The sequence below is a fragment of the Giraffa tippelskirchi genome, chromosome 1 (genome assembly GCF_054371585.1).
Source record: "Giraffa tippelskirchi isolate mGirTip1 chromosome 1, T2T-mGirTip1v1.2.pri, whole genome shotgun sequence".
NCBI lineage: Eukaryota > Metazoa > Chordata > Mammalia > Artiodactyla > Giraffidae > Giraffa > Giraffa tippelskirchi.
This window is the reverse complement of record NC_137275.1, coordinates 25,047,821-25,072,566: the sequence shown is the minus strand read 5'-3', so window position 1 is coordinate 25,072,566 and position 24,746 is coordinate 25,047,821. Positions and strand designations below refer to the sequence as shown.

The 24,746-nt window shown below is 41.6% G+C and overlaps 1 protein-coding gene across 30 annotated transcripts in view; it reads left to right on the top strand.

Annotated features, from left to right (window-relative positions):
- Positions 1 to 24,746, top strand: part of ART3 (ADP-ribosyltransferase 3 (inactive)) — a 126,204-nt gene that overhangs the window by 56,204 nt on the left and 45,254 nt on the right. For 10 of the 30 annotated variants that reach the window (XR_014080904.1, XR_014080883.1, XR_014080902.1 and 7 more), the window contains exon 3: positions 11,114 to 11,190. The exons of the other annotated variants lie outside the window; for them this stretch is intronic. Coding sequence is in view for 7 of the 10 variants with exons in the window: in XM_081585338.1 (XP_081441464.1) it covers positions 11,146 to 11,190 (45 nt within the window). In the remaining 3 variants the exon portion in view is untranslated. The remainder of the gene's footprint in view (positions 1 to 11,113; positions 11,191 to 24,746) is intronic. 30 annotated transcript variants of the gene reach the window in all.

The following is a 24,746-nucleotide window of genomic DNA, read 5'->3' as shown; positions in this document are numbered from 1 at the left end:
TCCGCTTAGTCTCCTACTGAATTTCCATCTTGAACCTTGTCTCCAGCTGCATCTAAAAACCAGTGTTTTCCAGGGCACTCTCCCCTGCATTCAACTCTGCCACACCATCTGGCTAATATGGTAAGCAGAATAATGCCCCATGCACCCTACGAATGTCCATGCTCTAAACTCTTGAACCTGTGAATATTTTACATTACTTCCCAAAAGGAAAGTTGCAGTTGGAATTAAGGTTATAGACCTTAAAATATATACAGACGTTCATTAAGTGGAACCAATGTAATCATATGGGTGCTTAAGAATGAAAGAGGAAGACAGAACAGTCAGAAAGATACAACAAAAGAAGAGGAAGCAGGGACTCCAGTGTGTGAGGGACTCCATCTCCTGTTGTTGGCTTTAAAGATGGAGGAGGGGGCCACCAACCAAGGCGTGTGACTAGAAACTGGGAATAGCTCTCAACTGACAGCCATGGAAACAGGGATTTCAGTCCCACATCTGCAAGGAATGGATATCTGCCAACAATCTGAATGAGAAAAGAAACGGATTCTCCCCTGGAGCCTCTAAAAAGGATGATGAGTCACATAGAAGAAGGCTACCAGGCCTATTCATGTAATCATTAACTCTGTTGTCTTCCTGAGGGAATACTCCTTTTAGTTTTGATTCCCTTTTTTTTTTTTTAAAGGTGGTAAGTTATCTTCAGTTTTCTTTTAAGTTTAAATGATGTTCCAACAGTAATTGCTTTATGGGAGTTTCCAGCTTTGAGAAAAAAAAGTTATTAACTAAACTCTTGATTACAACATTAGCCATGCCTTGGGACAGAGTTTTTCTGTGTTCTTTGTTACATAAAATGTTCACCTTTTAAAATAGTGTTCTTCTATGCATTTAAAAAAGAAATGTACATGACTGAAAGTAAAAATTAATGTTCCTTTTATCCCTTCTTATTTAGTAATGTATAACTTCCACAGGATTTTCCAGTCAGTAAATCAGATCTTATTTACCCTTGTTTGTGTCCTAAATCCACAAGGCCCCGTGCCATTTTGGACATCTTACAGCTGATAAGCAAATGAAAATAGCTTTTTTTCCCATCCAATTTAAAAGCTTTTTTCTTTCTAAATCTTTAATCATTTTTGTATTGTATAGAGAAAAATGCAGATGGAAAATAGAGCTACTGCTTCAGCTTCTCAAAATTTTTTAAATTTCATTTCGTTTCAGTTGCTCAGTTGTGTCTGACTGACTGCGATCCCATGGACTGCAGCACACCAGGCTTTCCTCTCCGTCACCAACTCCCAGAGCTTGCTTAAACTCATGTCTTTTGAGACGGTGATCATCCAACCATCTCATCCTCTGTCATCCCCTTCTTCTCCTGCCTTCAGTCTTTCCCAGCATCTTGGTATTTTCCAGTGAGTCAGTTCTTTGCATCAGGTGGCCAAGGAATTGGAATATCAGCTTCAGCATCAGTCCTTCCAATAAATATTCAGGACTGATTTCCTTTAGAATTGACTGATTTGATCTCCTTGCTGTCCAAGAGACTCTCAAGAGTCTTCTCCAACACCACAGTTCAAAAGCACCAATTCTTTGGCACTCAGCTTTCTTTATGGTCCAGCAGGAAGACCATAGCTTTAACTATACAAACCTTTGTTGGCCAAGTAATGTCTCTACTTTTTAATATGCTGTCTAGGTTGGTCATAGCTTTTCTTCCAAGGAGCAAGTGTCTTTTAATTTCATGGCTGTAGTCACCATCTGCAGTGATTTTGGAGTCCAAAAAAATAAAATCCGTCACTGTTCCCATTGATTCCCCTTCTGTTTGCCATGAATTGATGGGACTGGATGCCATGATCTTAGTTTTCTGAATGTTGACTTTTAAGCCAGCTTTTCCACTCTCCTCTTTCACTTTCTTCAAGAGACTCTTTAGTTCCTCTTCACTTTCTGCCATAAGGGTGGTGTCATCTGCATATCTGAAGTTATTGATACTTCTCCTGGCATTCTTGAGTCCAGCTTGTGCTTCATCCAGTCTGGCATTTCGCGTGATGTACTCTGCATGTAAGTTAAACAAGCAGGGTGACAATATACAGCCTTGACATACTCCTTTCCCAAGTTGGAACCAGTCTGTTGTTCCATGTCTGGTTCTAACTGTTGCTTCTTGACCTGCATACAGATTTCTCAGGAGGTAGGTAAAGTGGTCTGGTATTCCCATCTTTTTAAGAATTTTCCACAGTTTTTTGTGATCCACAGTCAAAGACTTTAGCATAGTCAATGAAGCAGAAAGAGATGTTTTTCTGAAATTCTCTTGCTTTTTCGATGATCCAATGGATGTTGGCAATTTGATCTCTGGTTCATCTGCCTTTTCTAAATTGAGCTTGAACATTTGGAAGTTCACAGTTCATGTACTGTTGAAGCCTCACATGGAAAGTTTTCAGTATTACTTTGCTAGTGTTTGAGATGAGTGCAATTGTGTGATAGTTTGAACATTCTTTGGCATTGCTGTTCTTTGGGATTGGAATGAAAGGTGACCGTTTGCAGTCCTGTGGCCACTGGTGAGTTTTCCAAATTTGCTGGCATATTGAGTGCAGCACTTTCACGGCATCATCTTTTAGGATTTGAAATAGCTCAACTGGAATTTCATCACTTCCACTAGCTTTGTTCATAGTAATGCTTCCTAAGGCCCAGTTGACTTCACATTCCAGGATGTCTGTCTTTAGGTGAGTGACCACACCATCATAATTATCTGGGTCATTAAGATCTTGCATCATAGCCTTATCTAACTCAATGAAACTATGAGCCGTGCCGTGTAGGCTGAAGACGTGTATGACCCAAGGTGGATGGGTCATAGTGGAGAGTTCTGACAAAATGTGGTCCACTGGAGAAGGCAATGGCAAACCACTTCAGTATTCTTGCCTTCAGAACCCCATGAACAGTATGAAAAGGCAAAAAGATGTGACACTGAAAAATTAGCTCCCCAGGTTGATATGTGCCCAAAATGCTATTGGAGAAGAGTGGAGAAATAGCTCCAGAAAGAATGAAGAGCCTGAGCCAAAATGAAAACAGCGCCTAGATGTGGATGTGACTGGAGATGGAAGTAAAGTCTGATGCTGCAGTTTCACTAACACCAGACACTGATGCACAGGTTGTGGTTCCCTGCTGGATTCAGTTCTGTCTACCCTCTTGAATGGTCTTCTCTGTAGCTCAAATGGTAAAGAGTTCGCCTGCAATGCAGAAGACCAGGGTTCGATCCCTGGGTTGGGAAGATCCTCTGGAGAAGGAAATGGCAATCTACTCCACTATTCTTGCCTGGAGAATCCTATGGACACAGGAGACTGGCGGGCTACAGTACTTGGGGTTGCAAAGAGTTGGACATGATTGAGCAACTAACACTACTACCGTCTTGAGTAAACAATCCAGTGATGTCTGGGGAGTAGCTCTTTTTCCTCATCATAGATGACATGATCACACTGGATTGTATTCTGAACAGCTCCTGCAGTCTTCGTGTACTGTTCTGTGTTCAGATCCCATGCCTCAAAAACTATCAGTGCCCCCTCAGATAAAGAACATCCCCTGGCCATTTCCTGTGTCATGCATTTTTTCAGTTTCTCAGTTACTTTTTCTTCCTCTTGTCTCTCTTTGTCCTCTCTCTGGGCCTCCAGTCCCATCAGGTCTTCATCAGCAAACTCCTTGTGTTGCACAGCAGGGCATTCAGTGAAGTTGTCCTTTGGTAGATCTAGCTCCAGCTGAGGGGCACTAAATCGATAAAGACCTCTTCAGACTCCTCATTGTCTTCTCAGATCCACAAAAATTGGGAACATACTGCAAGCACAGAATCTTCAAACCCCATTGCAGTGATGGCCATAACCTCATGCCAAGCAAAGTCAATGTTTTTTATGGTTTTGTAGATGTTAAAGTCCTTTCAGAATTGTCACAGGATTGTTCCTGTCACTTACCACTTCCACACTGCGAAGGTTGGCTCTAGCCTTGAACTGATAAAACCTGCCATGCACGCATGCTAAATTGCTTCAGTCGTGTCTGACTCTTTGTGACCCTGTGAACTACAGCCTGCCAGTTTCCTTTGCCCATGGGATTCTCCAGGCAAGAATACTGAGTCAGTTGCCATGCCCTCCTCCAAGGGATCTTCCCAACCCAGGGATTGAGCCCACATTCTCTTTTATTTCCTGAATTGGCAAGTCGGTTTTTTTTTGTTTTGTTTTTTTTTACCATTAGTGCCACCTGGGCCATGGCTAGCATTAAAAGATGCACCTTCTGATTCTTTACCATATTTCTTCTCCAAGTCTTCAAAAAGGCTTTTAGCTTTCTCTTGAATCAGCATTAAGCTGAGCAGGACTCAATGCTAATGCTGATCCTGCATCGACACACTGAAAAGTTTCTCTGTCTCCTCCATCACTTTTGTATGCTTTGATATTATTGTTGAATCATCAGCACAGCTGACTTCATATGTTCATGATCTTGTCCTGTTCCTTAGACTCTTGTCCTGTTCCTTATACTGATGGTTGGATAATTCATGTAGATGGTAGAGCGACATCTACCATCTTTTCACTCTTTCAATTATTTTCACTTTTGTTTCCATTGTTATGTCTTGGGTGTGTGTGTGTGTGTGTGTGTGTTTAGCAATACCAGCTGTATCACTGCTGCTTTTATATTTGCTTCTGGACATTCTGGACTTGAAATAAAAATACTGTACTCTATGCAGTACTGTTCATGCATGCTTAGTCATTCAGTCGTGTCTGACTCTTTGCGAACCCATAGACTGTAGCCCTCCAGGCTCCTCTGTCCATGGAATTTTCCAGGCAAGAATTCTGGAGTGGGTTGCCATTTCCTACTTCAGGGGCTTTTCATGACCTGGGGATTGAACCTGCGTCTCCTGCATTGGCAGGCAGATTCCTTACCACTGCCCTACTTGGGAAACCCCACAGAGTACTGTAAAGCCCACAAAGTCCCACCTGTTTGTAGAGGATGCATGCACTTGACAGTGTACGCCAGACACGTGAGCTAATTTATGTGACTGGTCATGCAAATGCATGTTCACATCTTTGAAAGTTCACAACTTAAAAGTTTGTATGTACTATACTTTTGAATTAATATACTAGTAGTATAGAAGTGGTATGTGAAAGTCACTCAGTCATGTCCGACTCTTTGCAACCCCATGGACTACACAGTCCATGGAATTCTCCAGGCCAGAATACTGGAGTGGGTAGCCTTTCCCTTCTCCAGGGGATCTTCCCAACCCAGGGATTGAACCCAGGTCTCCTGCATTGCGGGTGGTTTCTTTACCAGCTGAGCCACAACAGAAGCCCAAGAATACTGGAGTGGGTAGCCTATCCCTTCTCCAGCGGATCTTCCCGACCCAGGAATTGAACTGTGGTCTCCTGCATTGCAGGCGGATTCTTTACCAACTGAGCTATCAGGGAAGCCCATGGAAGTGGTATAGGCAAATGCTAATAGTATAAACAGAAGAACTGGATACAAAAGTGTTTATTTCTGGAAACAAATGAGGCACAGGCTGTTGTTTATCATTACACACCCTCTAAATATTTGATGTTTAAGTTATATGTAAGTATTGCTTGTATAAAATTTAACTCTATAAGGCCTTCAGTAATAAACACTTTGAAATCAATGTGTCAGAAGAAAGGATAGTTATAAGGATATCCTTTGGAGGGAAACCATATTACATATTTGTAAGAAAAACTTCCTATCAAAACTTCTCTTTTCCTTCCTAGTGAGAATTGTGTCCCCACATTTCTTCATCTAAAATCTGTTACCATCACCAGACAGTGTCTTGAGGCCAAGGACTCGCTTAAAAATTTTAATATCCATCACCTGACTTAACACATAGTACACAATAAATGAGTCACTTGTTTGTGCAAACTTGTGTTCACTTTCAGGTTCAGGTCACCCAGTCAGAGGCAGAGTGAGGTACAGAGGTGTCAGGTTCACTTGGCCTTAGTTTCCATCTAGCTCCTAGGCGAATGGTCATCAGCTAACTCAGTGCTTCCCACTTACAAATGTTTCTCTCACCATGGTGAAGAAAATTAAGTTAATTTACAAATATTAGAACATTGACATTGAACTCTGTAGTCTGGCACATGGTGACACTTCAGGGTTTTTTTTGAGTAAGTATTTGAGTGGATGAATAAATAAATGACTACTTTTGCTGAATCATATGGATACGGAGAACCCCACAATAATATCATCTCTGGATTGCCCATGTAATCAGTCCGTCATTCAGGAATGGACCCTTCTCTGGAGAAGAATTCTGTTGTAGTTGACTCTTGTGTGCTGTGTTCTTACATCTCCTTTTTCTAGAGTTTCTTTTGAGTGTCATTTCCTAGATTATTGATGTGAAGTGAAAGTTGCTCGGTCGTGTCCGACTCTTTTCAACACCATGGAATTCTTCAGGCCAGAATACTAGAGTGGGTAGCCTTTCCCTTCTTCAGGGGATCTTCCCAACCCACGGATTGAGCCCAGGTCACCCGCATTGCAGGTGGACTCTTTATCAGTGGAACCACACCTTTTCTTACTCTTTTAAAGTGCTTCATGAGCTCAAGGGAATCTGCAGTGTTACTAATATCATATTTCAGTTTTTGTGTTTCTACCTTAGTGTCAACATTGTTCTTAAAAGTTCCATTTATAGTTCATTGCCACAGAATCTTGATTTACAAGGGTTGGACATCTTCTGAAAGGAATGCAAGGGGGAATTGTCATACATCATTTTTATTTTCCTCAGAGCTGGTTTACTATCCAAATCAGAGGTTAGTATATGAGAGAGCAAATCCTCAAGACTTACCATGTGTTCATTCATACTTGGTTGAGTGATTGTCTGCCTAGAACATTTGGGGTGCTCAATAAAATGATTCTCTAAATAGATTTTTTTAAAAAAATTATGCCACAGTAGTGTCAGATGCTCCGTTTCCACGGTGATTGTGGGTTGGACTGTGGAGCTTTATTCTGCATAGTAGAGAATTGCTAATAACTTCATATTCTTGGTCTAGATTTTTTGACACCAACCAAATTATTTGATTTAAATAATCAAATAATGACTGCTTATAGTTAAAAAAAAAATTCAGTGTAGTAAAAAAAATTCCTTGGGTGAAAACTAGTACTGCAAAAGAGATTTGTAAGATTATAATAGGCTAAAAGACTCTTGCTCCTTGGAAGAAAAGCTATGACCAAACTAGGAAGCATATTAAAAAGACATTACTTTGCCTACAAAAGTCCATCGAGTCAAAGCTATGGTTTTTCCAATAGTCATGTATGGATGTGAGAATTAGACTATAAAGAAAGCCAAAGAATTGATGCTTTTGAACTGTGGTGTTGGAGAAGACTCTTGAGAGTCCCTTGGACAGCAAGGAGATCAAACCTGTCAATCCTAAAGGAAATCAGTCCTGAATATTCATTGGAAGGACTGATGCTGAAACTAAAGCTCCAATACTTTGGCCACTGACTCATTGGAGAAGATCCTGATCTTTCCTCATTGGAAAGATTGAAGGCTGGCGGAGAAGGGGACAACAGAGGATGAGATGGTTGGATGGCATCACTGACTCAATGGACATAAGTTTGAGCAAGCTCGGGAGTTGGTAATAGACAGGGAAGCCTGGTGTGCTGCAGTCCATAGGGTGGGGAAGAGACAGACGTGACTGAGTGACTGAACTGATAACAGGTTAACTAACGACAGTCACACTTTCACTTGGCTTTAACCTCCTACTAGCACGTAGGAAAATGCTCACCATATAGCTTAGTGTTTCCAACTTGGAAGTGCTCCTATCATAATAGTGAAGAAAATAAAGTTAATTTTACTATTATTAGAGCATGACATTGAACTCTATGGTCTGGAACATAGTGTTGTATGTGAACTTATGACTGAGTTTGTCTGTGTAGCAGGTATCGATAAATAGTGCAAAACTAATGAAGTATAGAGCCAGACATCCTGGAATGCAAAGTCAAGTGGGCCTTAGGGAAACATTACTACGAACAAAGCTAGTGGAGGTAATGGAAATCCAGTTGAGCTATTTCAAATCCTGAAAGGTGATGCTGTGAAAGTGCTGCACTCAATATGCCAGCAAATTTGGAAAACTCATCAGTGGCCACAGGACTGGAAAAGGTCACTTTTCATTCCAATCCCAAAGAACAGCAATGCCAGAGAATGCTCAAACTACCACACAGTCGCACTCATCTCACATGCTAGCAAAGTAATGCTCAAAATTTTCCAAGTGAGGCTAAAACAGTACGTCATCCATGAACTTCCAGATGTTCAAGCTGGATTTAGAAAAGGCAGAGGGACCAGAGATCAAATTGCCAACATGCACTGGATCATCAAAAAAGCAAGAGAGTTCCAGAAAAACATCTACTTCTGCTTTATTGACTATGCCAAAGCATTTGACTGTGTGGATCACAACAAACTGTGGAAAATTCTGAAAGAGATGGGAATACCAGACCACCTTACTTGCCTCCTGATCTGTAGGCAGGTCAAAAAGCAACAGTTAGAACTGGACACGGAACAACAGACTGGTTCCAAATTGGGAAAGGAGTACATCAAGGCTGTATATTGTCACCCTGCTTGTTTAATTTATATGCAGAGTCCATCATGAGAAATGCTGGACTGGATGAAGCACAAGCTGGAATCAAGATTGCTGGGAGAAATATCAATAACCTCAGATATGCAGATAACACCACACTTATGGCAGAAAGCAAAGAAGAACTGAAGAACTTTTTGATGAAAGTGAAAGAGGAGAGTGAAAAAGCTGGCTTAAATCTCAGCATTCAGAAGACTAAGATCATGGCATCTGGTCCCATCACCTCATGGCAAATAGATGTAGAAACAGTAGAATCAATGACAGACTTTATTTTTGGGGGCCCCAAAATCACTGCAGATGGTGACTGCAGCCATGAAATTAAAAGATGCTTGCTCCTTGGAAGAAAAGTTATGACCAACCTAGATAGCATATTAAAAAGCAGAGAGATTACTTTGCCAACAAAGGTCCGTCTAGTCAAAACTATGGTTTTTCCAGTAGTCATGTATGGATGTGAGAGTTGGACTATAAAGACCAATTCATTTGAAAAGACCCTGATGCTGGGAACGATTGAAAGCAGGGGGAGAAGGGGATGAAAGAGGATGAGATAGTTGGATGGCATCACTGACTCAATGGACATGAGTTTGACTTAACTCTGGGAGCTGGTGATGGATAAGGAGGCCTGGCGTGCTGCGGTTCATGGGGTCGCAAAGAGTCAGACACGACTGAGCGACTGAACTGAACTGTTGAAGTATATGGTTTCAAGTCATAGTTCATCTAAGTGTTCATTGAAGCTGAAATTGAAAGCCCAGGTTAGCAAAACCAAAACATCTTACCACTTTTACTGGAAAGTCCCTATGAGTAAAACTTCTTCCCCAAGAAAGTGGGCACCTTAAATTTTGTTGCAGAAGCTAAATTGTTGCCCTTGGTGTCTTTAGATGCTAATACTGTTCCTACTAATATTTATGCTGGAAATCTTAAGCTCAGGAAGGCTACTGACTCTTTCCTCCTTCTCTTTCCTGCTCCCTCTCTTTCCTTGTTTCATAAACATTTTTAAAGATTCATAGTGTAAAAGACATATACTAGGAGCATGCTAAGAGATTCAAAGATACGTTACAGTATCATGAGGGACATGTGAAAAATTTCTGAAGGCATTTGAAAAAAATGTAATTAAACGTACTCCACACATACATATAAACACTTTGAGATCATTGTCATAGAAATCCATTTTCCTTGATAAGAATGGGTCTCTGATTGTAGTAGGAAAAAAGTTGAGAAATAAAGCCTAGAGGCTTAAAGTTGACCAACAGAGACATGTCTGCAAATAGAATAATGTATTTTAATAATTCAGTAGTGAATGTTATGGGGTAATGTTTTGGATTGTTTTGAAAATCCTAAATATGCTTTCATTCCCTCTATAAGTTATGTTCTGTCTGTTCTCCATACACCTTTAAGATTAAGTTATTAATAGTCCAAGGGAAGGAAAAGGTAGAAAACACCAGAACAGAGAGGTTCATAGGGTAAAGGAGGAGGAAATAGCATGTAGGAAGTACCCCTAGTAGGAATTGGGAGTAGAAGAGTAAAACAGAAGAAAAGGGGACAAGATCAGACTCCTGTGTCCTGGCTCCTCTGACTGAAACTTTGGAAAGGCCTGGTGTCGGAGTTTAGAAACAAGTTTCTGGGATCCTAGCATAATAGTGTTTTCTTTTGCCTCTCCTTGGGCAAACTGTGCTGTTTTCAAGGTCTTTTAGAAAAGCATCAGGTTTAACATGAGACCGCCCAAGAAATAAGTTGGTAATAGCAAAGTAACAGGATGGGTTGGGAGGAGACAAAGGTTCCTTCTCTCCAGTTTTACAAAGTCAAAGTTGTGATGGAATTCCTAGGTTTCCCTTGGGGCCTATAAAGGTAACTGAGGCACAAACCAGCTCTAGTCTTTTATAAGAAGATGCCCAGCAAGGCCAGGGAAGCTCATCTAGAGTTTGTGGGAGGAGCATTCAGTACAGGTGAGAGGACAGAGAGATTGTTCTTTAGAATCCCCAGTGCCAGGAGACTGTACTGGGAGGGATATACTGTATTGATGGGGGAATTTACCAACAGGGCACCCAACAATCTATAGAAAATACTAACTCATTAAACCAGCAGTTAAATGTCATCATTTCTGGAGACCATACCAACAGCTAGAGCTAGCAGAGAAAGGGCTAAAGTTTTCCCCAGTAGCAGGGTGCCACACTGTAGGTGGGAACCATGTGCAAAAAGGAAACTATATTTACCTACATTGGAAATACATGTAATTTACTCTCATGTCCATTGGGGCTTCCCTGGTGACTCAGATGGGAAAGAATCCACCTACAATTCGAGAGACCTGGCTTCAGTCCCTGGGTTGGGAAGATCTCCTGGAGAAGGGAATGGCTACCCATTTCAGTATTCTTGACAACTGAGTGACTTTCACTTTCATGTCCATTAATGGTAGAACATTAATCTTGCCAGTTAAAATTTAGTTACTTGTGAGTTGAAGCAGTCTTCTTTAAGTAAAAAAATTAGTTAAATTCAGAATTCTTTTTTTCTCTTTTTCCCTTTTGTCTTGCCCATGCTTTGCTAAGCACTTCAGTCGTGTCGGACTCTTTGTGACCCTATGGACTGTAGCCTGCCAGGTCCCTCTGTCCATGGGATTCTCCAGGTAAGAATACTGGAGTGGGTTGCCATGTCCTCCTACAGAGAATCTTCCAGATGTACCCCGTGTCTCTTATGTCCCCTGCATTGGCAGGTGGGTTCTCTACCACTAGCACCACCTGGGAAACTCTGTCCTTCCCAAGAGCAAGCCAAGTCCTGCCGGTGTAGGTAGACGTTACTTGTTCTGTTGCTGCCCTCTAGTGGTCTCTGACCTTTCCTGAAGTGTCTTATCCTGCTGGTCTTTGGATGGTGATAATTTCCATTCTCTGCTGTAATAATGCGTTGGCCTCTAGTCTCTAAGATACATGTACTTTGCATTATCCGATCACAACCCTGAGCTCCTTTGGATTTCCTAGCTCTCTTTCAAGCCTCTTTCTTTGACCATTGCATCATTTAGGTGCTTTCCGGTAGTAGTCTTCAAATTGGGATACATACAACTCTGGAGGTACATGAAGAAATACCAAGGAGTATGTGAGTGAGGTTGTTATTTTTTAAAATCAACTATTTGTATATGATTTTTTAAATAAAATTCATCAACTTTAAATGTACAATTCTATGACCTGCAACAAATGTATATGTTATCATGTAACCACCAATACTATCATGATATAAAACATTTCATCACCCCAAAATGTTTGTAGTCAGTGTCCTTGTCCAAGGCTCTGGAAGTCACTGCTTTCCGTCACTACATTTATATGTTTTCTAGAATGTCATCTAAATGTTATCATATAGTATGTAGCTTTCTGTGACTAACTTCTTCAGTTCAGTTCGGTTGCTCAGTCGTGTCCGACTCTTTGTGACCCCATGAGCTGCAGCACGCCAAGCCTCTCTGTCCAACACCAACTCCCGGAGCCCACCCAAATTTATGTCCATTGAGTCAGTGATGCCATCCAACCATCTCATCCTCCGTCGTCCCCTTCTCCTCCCGCCCTCAATCTTTCCCAGCATCAGGGTCTTTTCAAATGAGTCAGCTCTTTGCATCAGGTGGCCAAAGTATTAGAGTTTCAGCTTCAACATCAGACCCTCCAATGAACACCCAGGACTGATCTCCTTTAGGATGGACTGGTTGGATCTTCTTGCAGTCCAAGGGACTCTCAAGAGTCTTCTCCAACACCACAGTTCAAAAGCATCAATTCTTCTGCGCTCAGCTTTCTTCATAGTCCAACTCTCACATCCATACATGACCACTGGAAAAACCATAGCCTTGACTAGACGGACCTTTGTCAGCAACATAATGTCTCTGCTTTTTAATATGCTGTCTAGATTGATCATAACTTTCCCTCCAAGGAGTAAGCGTCTTTTAATTTCATGGCTGCAGTCACCATCTGCAGTGATTTTGGAGCCCCCAAAAATATAAAGTCTCTCACAGTTTCCCCATCTATTTGCCATGAGGTGATGAGACCAGATGCCATGATCTTAGTTTTCTGAATGTTGAGCTTTAAGCCAACTTTTTCACTCTCCTCTTTCACTTTCATCAAGAGGCTCTTTAGTTCCTTTTCACTTTCTGCCATAAGGGTGGTATCATCTGCATATCTGAGGTTATTGATATTTCTCCCTGCAATCTTGATTCCAGCTTGTGCTTCCTCCATCCCAGAGTTTCTCATGATGTACTCTACATATAAGTTAAATAAGCAGGGTGACAATATACAGCCTCAACGTGCTCCTTTTCCTGTTTGGAACCAGTCTGTTGTTCCATGTCCAGTTCTAACTGTTGCTTTCTGACCTGCATACAGGTTTTTCAAGAGGCAGGTCAGGTGGTCTGGTATTCCCATCTCTTTCAGAATTTTCCACAGTTTATTGTGATCCAAACAGTCAAAGGCTTTGGCATAGTCAATAAAGCAGAAATAGATGTTTTTCTGAAACTCTCTTGCTTTTTCGATGATCCAGCGGATGTTGGCAATTTGATCTCTGGTTCCTCTGCTTTTCTAAAACCAGCTTGAACATCTGGAAGTTCACGGTTCACATATTGCTGAAGCCTGGCTTGGAGAATTTTGAGCATTTCTTTACTAGCGTGTGAGATGAGTGCAATTGTGTGGTAGTTGGAGCATTCTTTGGCATTGCCTTTCTTTGGGATTGGAATGAAAACTGACCTTTTCCAGTCCTGTGGCCACTGCTGAGTTTTCCAGATTTGCTGGCATATTGAGTGCAGCACTTTCACAGCATCACCTTTTAGGATTTGAAATAGTTCAACTGGAATTCCATCACCTCCACTAGCTTTGTTTGTAATGATGCTTTCTAAGGACCACTTGACTTCACATTCCGGGATGTCTGGCTCTAGGTGAATGACACACTAAGACTAACTTCTTAGTATAATGCTTTTGAGATTCATCCATGTTGTATGTATCAGTAGGTCATTCCTCTTTTAAATAACAGCTTTACTGAGATTCATTTCAGATACAATATATTAATAACATCATGTATTTAAAGTATATGATTCAGGGAGTTTCCCGGTGGGTCAGTGGTTAGGACTCTGCACTCTCACTGCTGGGGGCCCATGTTCAGTCCCTGGTCGAGGAACTAACATCCCAATGATGCATAGTGCAGCCAAAATAATAAAATAAAAAATAAAGTATATAATTTGGTGGTCTTTGTTTTAGTCACAGAATTGTGGAACCATCACTGTAGTTAGTTTTAGAGCTATTGATGTGTGCAACAACATGATGGATTTCAAAGCATTATGCTAAGACTTCAGTCACAACCTCACCACCTTTACTCCTAACCGTCTTGGTTCAAGCCACCATAGTCTCTGCTTTCATTATCATAATAACCTGTAAACTGATTGGCTTTCACCCTACAGACTATTCTTAGCAGAACAGCCAGGGCCATCATCTTAAAAAATAAGTAAAATCTTGTCATACTTCCATTCAAACCTTGTGATTTACTCCCTTTCTCTTAGAATAAGATCTGAGATTCTTATAATAGCCTACAAACTCTTATCTTCCCACTACCACCCTTACCTTGCTGACCTTATCTCCACAGTTCTTCCTTACCTGCTGCTGCTAAGTCGCTTCAGTCGTGTCCGACTCTGTGCGACCCCATAGACGGCAGCCCACCAGGCTCCGCCGTCCCTGGGATTCTCCAGGCAAGAATACTGGAGTGGATTGCCATTTCCTTCTCCAGTGCATGAAAGGGAAAAGTGAAAGTGAAGTCACTCAGTCGTGTCCGACTCTTAGCGATCCCATGGACTGTAGCCTACCAGGCTCCTCTGTCCATGGGATTTTCCAGGCAAGAGTACTGGAGTGGGGTGCCATTTGCCTACGACTCTTCTATTCCAGCCATATCAGCCTCTTGTATTTCTTGCTCCTGACCACTCTTCCACCACAGTCTTCGTGGCTGATCTCCCTCATCTCCTTCAAGTCTTTGCTCATATATCATGTTTTCATCCCCCAAACCATCCAATTCAAATGGCAGACTACTCATGCAAACCAGTCTCTTTTGTATTACTTTTTAAAAAGTAACAGTTACTATATTCTAACATACTTGCATAATTATTTATTTTAATTGTTTGCCCTCTCCAACAAGAATATGAATTTGACAAGGGCACGATGTCTGTTTTGTTCACTGATACACCTGCAGCACTTAAACCAGTGCCTGGAACATTGTGAAGACTCATATATTTGTTGAATGAATGGATGGATGAATGAAATAGAGTCAAAAGTTGGAGATTCTGGTTCAAGATGGCAATATAAGAAGATCCTGAACTCACCTCCTCCCAGGGGCATACCACATCTGCAGCCATATATGGAATAGTTGCTTCTAGGGAATAACTAAAAACTAGCGGAACAATTCTCCACATCAGACAAACATGAAGGAAGTCACTTCTAAATGGGTAGGAAAGACTGGCACAATCTTGCCATAAACTCCCAACTCTGGTGCTACAGCCCACAATTAGAAGGTAGCTCATAAGTTGGAATTTTGCCCTGGAGAGTAAAGGGTTCTTACTCCACATTGGGCACCCCAACTTTAAAGACAGTCACCTGAGAGACAAGCCCTCAAAACACTTGGGTTTAAAGACTAGCAGGGCTCACATACGAGACTGGTGGGGCTGTGACAAACTGAGGTACAGTCTTAAAGGGCCTGTGTGCAGACTCATCTGCTCGAGGGAGCAGTGCAGAAGGAGCCCTTTGAAAAGCATCCAGATTTATGTATAAAAGACTTGTTTGTTAATTTTAGAGCACTTGGTCTGAGAGGAAAAGGCCTGCTGGAGTATTCTCCTGGGAAGGAGGCTTATGGGTGCTGTCATCATGCCCTTGCTCTGCCTTGCTAAAACCCACACGTGCCATCATTTCTTTATTTTCCTGCTTCCAGTGGGTGTCATCTTCATGCTGTAGTCACTGGGTACCATTTTTCACAATCTGTTTTTGCCTTACTAAAACCAGTGGGTACCATCTCCCCCAAATCTTTTTTCTTTAAAGATTTTTTATGTGGACCATTGTTTTTAAAGTCTTTTTTTGAATTTGTTACAATATTGTTTCTGTTTTAGGTTTTTGACTGCAAAGCATGTGGGATCTTAGCTCCCTGATCAGGGATCAAACCCCTACCCCCTGCATTGGAAGGTGAAGTCTTAACCACTGGACTCCTAGGACTTCCTTCCCCAACTCTTAAAAAAAATGTATTTATTTTTTTCTCTTTGGTATGTTGCATTCTTGTACTCTGCTTCACTGTAGCTGGGCTTCCCTGGTGTTCAATGGTAAAGAAATTCTGCCTTCTGCTTTCCCTGTCGGTAACCAAAGTTTGTTTTATATATATATGTTAGTCAGTTTTGTGAGTAAGTTCCTTTGTACTATTTTTTAGATTCCATATATAAGTTCAGTCCCTCAGTCCTGTCATACTCTTTGTGACCTCATGGACTGCAGCATACCAAGCTTCCCTGTCCATCACCATCTCTGGGAGTTTATTCAAACTTATGTCTATTGAGTTGGTGGTGCCATCCAACCATCTCAATCTCTGTAGTCCTCTTCTCCTGCCTTCAATCTTTCCCAGCATCAGGGTCTTTTCCAGTGAGTCTGTCCTTTGCATCAGGTGGCCAAATTATTGGAGCTTCAGCTTCAGCATCAGTCCTTCCAATGAATATTCAGGACTGATTTCCTTTAGGAAGTTCAATCCCTGGGTTAGGAAGATCCCCTGGAGAAGGACGTGCAACCCACTTCAATATGCTTGCCTAGAAAATCCCATGGACAGAGGAACCTGGTGAGTTACAGCCCATGGGGTCACAAAGAGCTGGACATGACTTAGTGACTAAACAACAGCAATTGCTGTAGCCAATGCGTGCCATCTTTGTGCTCTCGCTTTGCTGCACTCCAGAGCACCAGTATTTCTCAGGCGCTTCTGTATACATCTGCTGCTCCATTTTTAAATCTGGTGACCCAGTTTTTGCAGCTGCCACTTGGGGGATCACCTGGCTTTGGAGGCCAAGAAGACTTGTGTTCCTGGGTTTCATGAGAACAATTGGAGATTCATTTCTTGAAAGACTACCACTCCTATGGCACTACACGGAGAGTAGACTGAAACACACTTCTAGTCCTTCTGAGAAAGAGATCTACTTGCTTGTCAAGGAGCTTTGGCTGGAGGGACAGACTTCTGATTTGGCATACTTTATAGAGGCTTATTGAGCTGTTTTCAGGGTATGGAGGCAGGTGTACTACATCTTTGCACTCTCCCTCTACCTCGTTCCAGCTTGCTGGTATCTTTCAGAAAGAAGCTTATATCCTTCTCTGGTGCCCTAATTTTTTCAGATGCTGCCAGGGGACACCTCTAATCACCTGGTTCCAGTGGTCAGCCAGGCTTAGCTTGTAGGTTCCATGGGACTGTAACCAAAGAGAAATAGTTCTTAAACAGTAATCACCCCCAGGGCACAGCAGGAGGTAGCAGACTTAGGAGCTCAATCTTTCTGTGAAAAGGGCCAATATTAACTTAGTATTGCTGCAACCCGAGGGATAAGTTTCTAATTAAACACATATAAGCTAACTGTAAACCTGAGACCTTGAAGGGGAGGCATTATCTTTCCCTTCTGCTAGACTCTTCAGTGTCAGCATCTCTTGAAAGGGATTGCTTATAAATATCTGGTATCCCAGTTTTTGCATCTGGTACTCTGGTTTTTGTAGCTGCTGCCCAGGGAATATCCCTTGATTGTCTGGTACCCAGGGATGTTCCTGGGTCCCCCAGGACTGTAAGTATGAGAGATACAGTTCTTGGAAGGCTACCACTCCCAGGTCACTGCACAGACAGTGGACTAAAACATTCCCCTAGTCTTTCTGTGAAAGAGTCCTGCTTTCCAGTCCTGGAGCTTTGGCTATAAGACAAGTCTCAGGTATGAAACACTTCCAGAGGCTACAGAGGTGCTCTCAGGTGATATGGGCTGGGGAATACCATCTTTCTTCCCTCCTTTTACCATGCCACAGCTTACTGGTTTCTTACCGAAAGGAGCTTACATACTCATCTGGAGCCCTGATCTTTATGACAGCTGCCTAGGGGATACCTCCAGATCACTTGGCTCTGGGGGCCAGCAGGGCTTGTACTTGTGGTCTGACAAAACTGTTTATTTGTATTTATAAAAGCTGCTGTGTGGGGGTCTGGCTTCTAATAAGGTTAAACTTGGATGCTGAGTAAGATCTTTCCCTTTGGAACACTAACTGATCTTGGTTCTCCATCAGCTATTAAAAATAAAATAGGCTGCTTGGATAATCACAGTGGTGTTGAGAAACAACCACGAGTGCTAGGGCAGGGTTGAATGATAAGGTTTGTCTCCTATACAGGGCCAACCCTGCAGACTGGCAGAGGCAGTGGTTTCATCTAATGCATAGAAACTGGCAGAAAGTCAAGCAAAGTGAAGAAACAGAGAAGCATGTTCCAAATGAACAAGATAAAACCTCAAAAAAAAAAAATCTTAATAGATAAGTAATTAACCTGATAAAAAGTTCAAAGTGATAATCATAAAAATGCTTCCTGAACTCAGAAGAGGAATGGATGGACACAGTGAGAACTTTATCAAAGAGATTAGAAAATATTTAAAAATTCCAAACAGAAGTCACAGAGCTGAAGTATATGGTAACTGAACTAGAAAATACATTAGTGGGATTCAACAGAATATTAGGTGAAACAGAAGAAAGGGTGAGTGAACTCAAAGACAGGATAGAAGAACTCACCAAATCAAAGTAGTAAAAAAGTGAAGATAGCATAAAGAACTTTGGGGCAACATCAAGTGGACTACCCTTTGTATTATAGGAGCGCCAGAAGGACAGGAGAGAGAAAAAGGGGAGAAAACTTATTTGGATAAATGATGATTGAAACTTCCCTAACCTGGGGAAGGATGCAGACATCTAGATCCAGGAAGCTAAAAGAGTTCCAAATAAGATGAACCTAAAAAGACCCACAAGACTCGTTATAATTAAAATGTCAAAAGTTAAAGACAAGGAGAGAATCTTAAAAGCAGCAAGAGCAAAACAACTTATTATGTATAAGGGAACCTCCATTAAGACCAGCAGAAGATTTTCTTCAGCAGTGACTTTGCAGACCAGAAAGGAGGGACAAGGAAAGGGAAAAAACCTACAACCAAGAATACTCTGCGTGCAAAGTTATCATTCAGAGCTGAAGGAGAGAAAGAGTTTTTCAGACAAGCAAAAGCCAAAGGAGTGCATCACTCACTAACCAGCGTTACAAGAAATGTTAAAGGGACTTACTTAAGCTGAAAAGAAAGGATGCTGATTAATAACAACAAAACATATGAAAGTATAAAACTCATGGCTAAAGGTAAATATATGGGCATACCTCAGAGATACTGTTGACTTGATTCCAAGCTACCACAATAAAGCAAGTCACATGAATTTTTGATTTCCTAGTGCATATAAAAGTTATTTTATGCTTTAGACTGTTAACTATGCAATAGCATTAAGCCTAAAAAAACAATATGCATACCTTAATTTAAAAATACTTTAATGCTAAAAAATGCTAATCATTATCTGAGCCTTAAGCAAGCAGTATAGTAGTAACATCAAAGATCACTGATCACAGATCACCATGATGTAATAATTTAAAAGTTTGAAAATTTTCAAGAATTAACCAAAATGTGACACAGAGACATGAAGTTAGCAAATACTGTTTGAAAAAATAGCACCCACAGACTTGGTCTGGGCAAGGTTGCCACAAACCTTTGATTTGTAAAAAATGCAGCACAATGTGAAGCACAGTAAAGCAAAGTTCAGTAAGGTGAGGTATGGCTGTATGGTAAAGGTAGCAGATTAGTCACTGTTAAACTTGTATGAAGGTTAAAAGACAAAAGTAGTAAAAATAACTGTAACTACTATAATTAGTTAGGGAATATACACAATTAAGAGATGTAAAATGTAACATCAAAAACAAAATGTGGAGAGTGAAAGAATAAAAATGTAAAACTTTGAATGCATTCAAAGTTAAGTTGTTATCAACTTAAAATGGACTGTTATAAGTTGTTATATGTAAGTTTCCTGATACCACAAATCAAAAACCTATACTAGATACATAAAAGGAAATGAGAAATGAATATAAGATAACCACTAAAGAAAATCATCAACCACAAAGGAAGAGAGCAAGATAAGAAGGAAGGGAGGAACTACAGAGCAGTCAGAAAACATTTAACAAAATGACAATAAGGACATATCTTTCAATAATCACTTTAAATGTAAAATGAACTAAATTTTCCAATCAAAAGATACAGAGTGGTTGAACAGATACAAAAACAAGACCCATCTATATGCTGCCTACAAGAGACTCACTTAATACCTAAAGACACACACAAACTGAAAGTGGAAGGATGGAAAAAGATATTCCATGCAAATAGAAGCTGAAAGAAAGCTGGAATAACTATACTTATGTTACCAGATGCAAGTCTATGTGTCCAATGCGCAGGGACGTCAAACAACACTAAAATGTGGAATTTGGAGCAGAGAAAGGTTTATTGCAAAGCCATGCACAGAAATGAGTGGCTTATGCCTTGAAAAAAATCCTGAGCTCCCCAAAACTTCTGGCAAAACCCTTTTATAGGAAAGGTGAGAGAGGGGTATCATTAGTTGTTTCAGACTTCTTGATGTCGGATCCTTTGTTCTAGAGGTCACGTTACCATGTCCTTGTAAATCTCCAGTGAAACAAATGGTATTCTTTGTTATGGCAAGAAAGAGTGAGGTCCCAATGCTCAACTACTGCCCTCCAAGGTCCAGGTCCTGGCTAAAAGGAGGGAGTCCCTATGTGGGACCTGTCTGGGAGCATTCATCCAACACCCAGCCTGGGACCTTTTGCCAGTCTCTGGCTGTAGAGGCAGATCTCAGCTGGCAGAATCCTCAGGGCCAGGTTTCCAGACCCTGCTCAGTAATTATCACTTGGGAGCAAGGCACCTGGGACCCAGCCAGCTCTCAGGCTTTTCATTTAAGCTGGAGAGGATCTGAGGCCTTCATGGCCTATGACTCATGGAGAGTGCCACCACCATTAGGTTGTAGAGGTGAGGATTGGGGAGAGATTCACTGCTGCTTCAAGGCCTGGTCCAGCCAGTTGGTGGCTATTGTGAGGGCTCTGGAGCTCTGCAGAACACAGCCCTCAACCTGTGTCTTGGCCTTCCCAGCTCATCTGATGGCCCCAAGGGACTGGGAGAAGGCTGCAATTCGCCTCTCTCTGCAGTCTCTATCCCAGAATCACTGCTTGGCTGACTGTTGGTGGAATGGGTCCTCTAACCACCATGTGTTAACTCTTGCATGCTAACAGCTGTGTGCTACTTCACCCCTATTCTAGTGGCAGGTATACCTGCAAGTCAGGGTCACATTGGCCAAGTGGACACAGGGGCATGCCACCTTCTTGCCTTCTCCCTGCTGCCTGCTTCACTTTCTTGTCATAGTTGTCCTTGCAGGGAGCTCAGTAGGAGTCAGGGACTGCTTGGCAAGGCCAGGCTGGGGGCAGCAGTGGTAGCACAGGGTGGGTGGCACTGGGCAAGCTGACTCCATTAAATTTGTACACAAGGCTGTGGCTCACGGCCAGTTGCCTACCAGGCTTGCAGGAGAGCCCTGGCCTGGGACATGGCGCTGCTCCCACCTGAAGCCCCTATGCATCTGGTGTTCTGATATCATTTGGCCTCACTGTGCATAGGGCATACAAACGTGTTCAGTAACACTTAATCAGTTCAGTTCAGTCACTCAGTCGTGTCCGACTCTTTGCGACCCCATGAACCACAGCATGCCCAGCCTCCCTTTCCATCACCAACTCCCAGAGTCCGCCCAGACCCATGTCCATTGAGTCGGTGATGCCATCCAGCCATCTCATCCTCTGTCGTCCCCTTCTCCTCCTGCCCTCAACCTTTGCCAGCATCAGGGTCTTTTCAAATGAGTCAGCTCTTCGCATCAGGTGGCCAAAGTATTGGAGTTTCAGCTTCCAATGAACACCCAGAACTGATCTCCTTTAGGATGGACTGGTTGGATCTCCTTGCAGTCCAAGGGACTCTCAAGAGTCTTCTCCAACACCACAGTTCAAAAGCATCAATTCTTCTGCACTCAGCTTTCTTTATGGTCCAACTCTCACATCCATACATGACCACTGGAAAAACCAAGCCTTAACTAGACAGACCTTTGTTGACAAAGTAATGTCTCTGCATTTTCATATGCTGTCTAGGTTGGTCATAACTTTCCTTCCAAGGAGTAAGTGTCTTTTAATTTCATTGCTGCAATCACCATCTGCAATGATTTTGGAGCCCAGAAAAGTAAACTCTGTCACTGTTTCTCCATCTATTTGCCATGAAGTGATGGGACCAGATGCCATGATCTTAGTTTTCTGAATGTTGAGCTTTAAGCCAACTTCTTCACTCTCCTTTTTCACTTTCATCAAGAGGGCCTTTAATTTTTCTTCACTTTCTGCCATAAGTGTGGTGTCATCTGCATATCTGAGGTTATTGATATTTCTATTAGATAAAATACACAAAACAGACTGTAAAAAGAGACAAGGAGATTATGTAGTGATAAAGTGGTCAGTTGAACAAACGGACATAACATTTGTAAATGTTTATGCACCCAATATGCTGTGTGCTTAGTTGCTCAGTTGTGTATAACTCTTTGCGGCCCACTCTCTTTGCTCTTTGTAGCCCACCAGGCTCCTCGGTCCATGGGGATTCTCCAGGAAAGAGAACTGGAATGGGTTACCATGCCCTCCTCCAAGGGATCTTCCCAACCCAGGAATCAAACCCAGGTCTCCCACATTGTAGTCAGATTCTTTACCATCTGAGCCACCAGAGAAGCAGCCAGTATAGGAGCACCTAAGTATATAAAGCAAATATTAACAGGCCTAAAGGAAGAAATAGATAGCAGTACAATAATAGTAGGGAGCTTTAATATCCCACTTATATCAGTGGATAGATCATCCAGACAGATAATGAATAAGGGAACATTGGCCTTAAATGACATAGACTTAACAGAAATGTACAGGACATGCTACCTGAAAGCAGTAGAATACTCATTTTTCTCAAGTGTATATAGAATATTCTCTAGGATAGATTATATGTTAGGGAAAAATTTTTTTAAATTTAAGAAAATTGAGATCATATTAAGCATCTTTTCTAATCACAATGGCATGAGACTAGAAATCAATTATAAAAAGAAAACTGGGAAATTTATAAATATGTAAAGATTAAGTCCTTATGGCAGAGAGTGAAGAGGAACTGAAGAGCCTCTTGATGAAAGTGAAAGAGTGAAAAAACTCTGGCTTAAAACTCAGCATTCAAAAAACTAAGATCATGTCATCCAGTCCCATCACTTCCTGGCAAATAGATGGAGAAACAGTGGAAACAGTGACAGACTTTATTTTCTTGGGCTCCAAAATCACTGCAGATGGTGACTGCAGCCATGAAATTGAAAGATGCATGCTCCTTGGAAGAAAAGCTATGCCCAACCTAAACAGCATATTAAAAAGCTAAGACATTACTTTGCCAACAAAGTCCCATCTAGTCAAAGCTATGGTTTTTCCAGTAGTCATGTATGGATGTGAGAGTTGGACCATAAAGAAAGCTGAGTGCCAGAGAATTGATGCTTTTGAACTGTGGTGTTGGAGAAGACTCTTGAGAGTCCCTTGGACTGCAAGGAGAGCCAGCCAGTCAATCCTAAAGGAAATTAGTCCTGAATATTCATTTTAAGGACTGATGCTGAAGCTGAAACTCCAATACTTTGGCCACCTGATGTGACGATCTGACTCACTGGGAAAGACCCTGATGCTGGGAAAGATTGAAGGTAGGAGGAGAAGGGGACAGAGGATGAGATGGTTGGATGGCATCACTGACTCGATGGACATGAGTTTGAGCAAGCTGTGGGAGTTGGTGATGGACAGGGAAGCTTGGCGTGCTGCAGTCCATGGGGTTTCAAAGAGTCAGACACGACTGAGTAACTGAACTGAACTGAAATATTAAACAGCATACTCTTATATAGTTAGTAGGTCAAAGAAAAAATTGAAAGCAAAATAAAAAAAATACCTTGAGACAAACAAAAACGGCAGTATACCCAAAATTTGTGGGATGCAGTAAAAGCAGCTCTAAGAGGAGAATTCATAGTGATAAATGCCTACTGCAAGAACCAGGAACATTTCAAACAACCTAACCTTACATCTCAAGGAACTAGAAAGCAGAGAATAAATAAAGCCCAAAGTTAGAAGGAAGGAAATAGCAAAATTCATACTAGAAATAAATGAAAAGAAACAACGACAATAGAGAAGATAAATGAAATCAAGAGCTGTTTTGTTAAATAAGCAAAATGGATAAATCTTTAGCTAGACACACTGAGAAGAGAGAACTCAAAATGAGAAACAAAAGAGAAGACATTACAGATGATATCACAGAAATATAAAGGATCGTTAGAAACTTGGAAGAAAAGCTTTTCCTTGGAAAAAAGGCTATGACCAACATAGACAGCATATTAAAAAGCAGAGACATTACTTTGCCGACAAAGCTCTGTCTAGTCAAAGCTGTGGGTTTTCCAGTAGTCGTGTATGGATGTGAGAGTTGGACCATAAAGAAAGCTGAACACTGAAGAACTGATGCTTTTGAACTGTGATGTTGGAGAAGACTCTTGAGAGTCCCTTGGACTGCAGGGAGATCAAACCAGTCCATCCTAAAGGAAATCAGTCCTGAATATTCATTGGAAGGACTGATGCTGAAGCTCCAATACTTTGGCCACCTGATGCAAAGAACTGACTCATTGGAAAAGACCCTGATGCTGGGAAAAATTGAAGGCAGGGAGAGAAGGGGACAACAGAGGATGAGATGGTTGGATGGCATCACCGACTCAATGGACTTGAGTTTGAGTAAGCTCCGGGAGTTGGTGATGGACAGGGAAGCCTGGTGTGCTGCAGTCCATGGGGTTTCAAAGAGTTGAACATGACTGAGTGACTGAACTGAATTGTAAGAGACTGCTTCAAATAAAGTATATGCTAATAAGTTGGGAAACCTGGAAGAAATGGATAAATTCCTAGTAACAACCTTCCAGCAGTGAATCAGGAAGAAACAGAAAATCAGAAGAGACTGATTATTAGTAAGCAGGTTGAATCAATAATAAAAAACTTGCCCCAAAT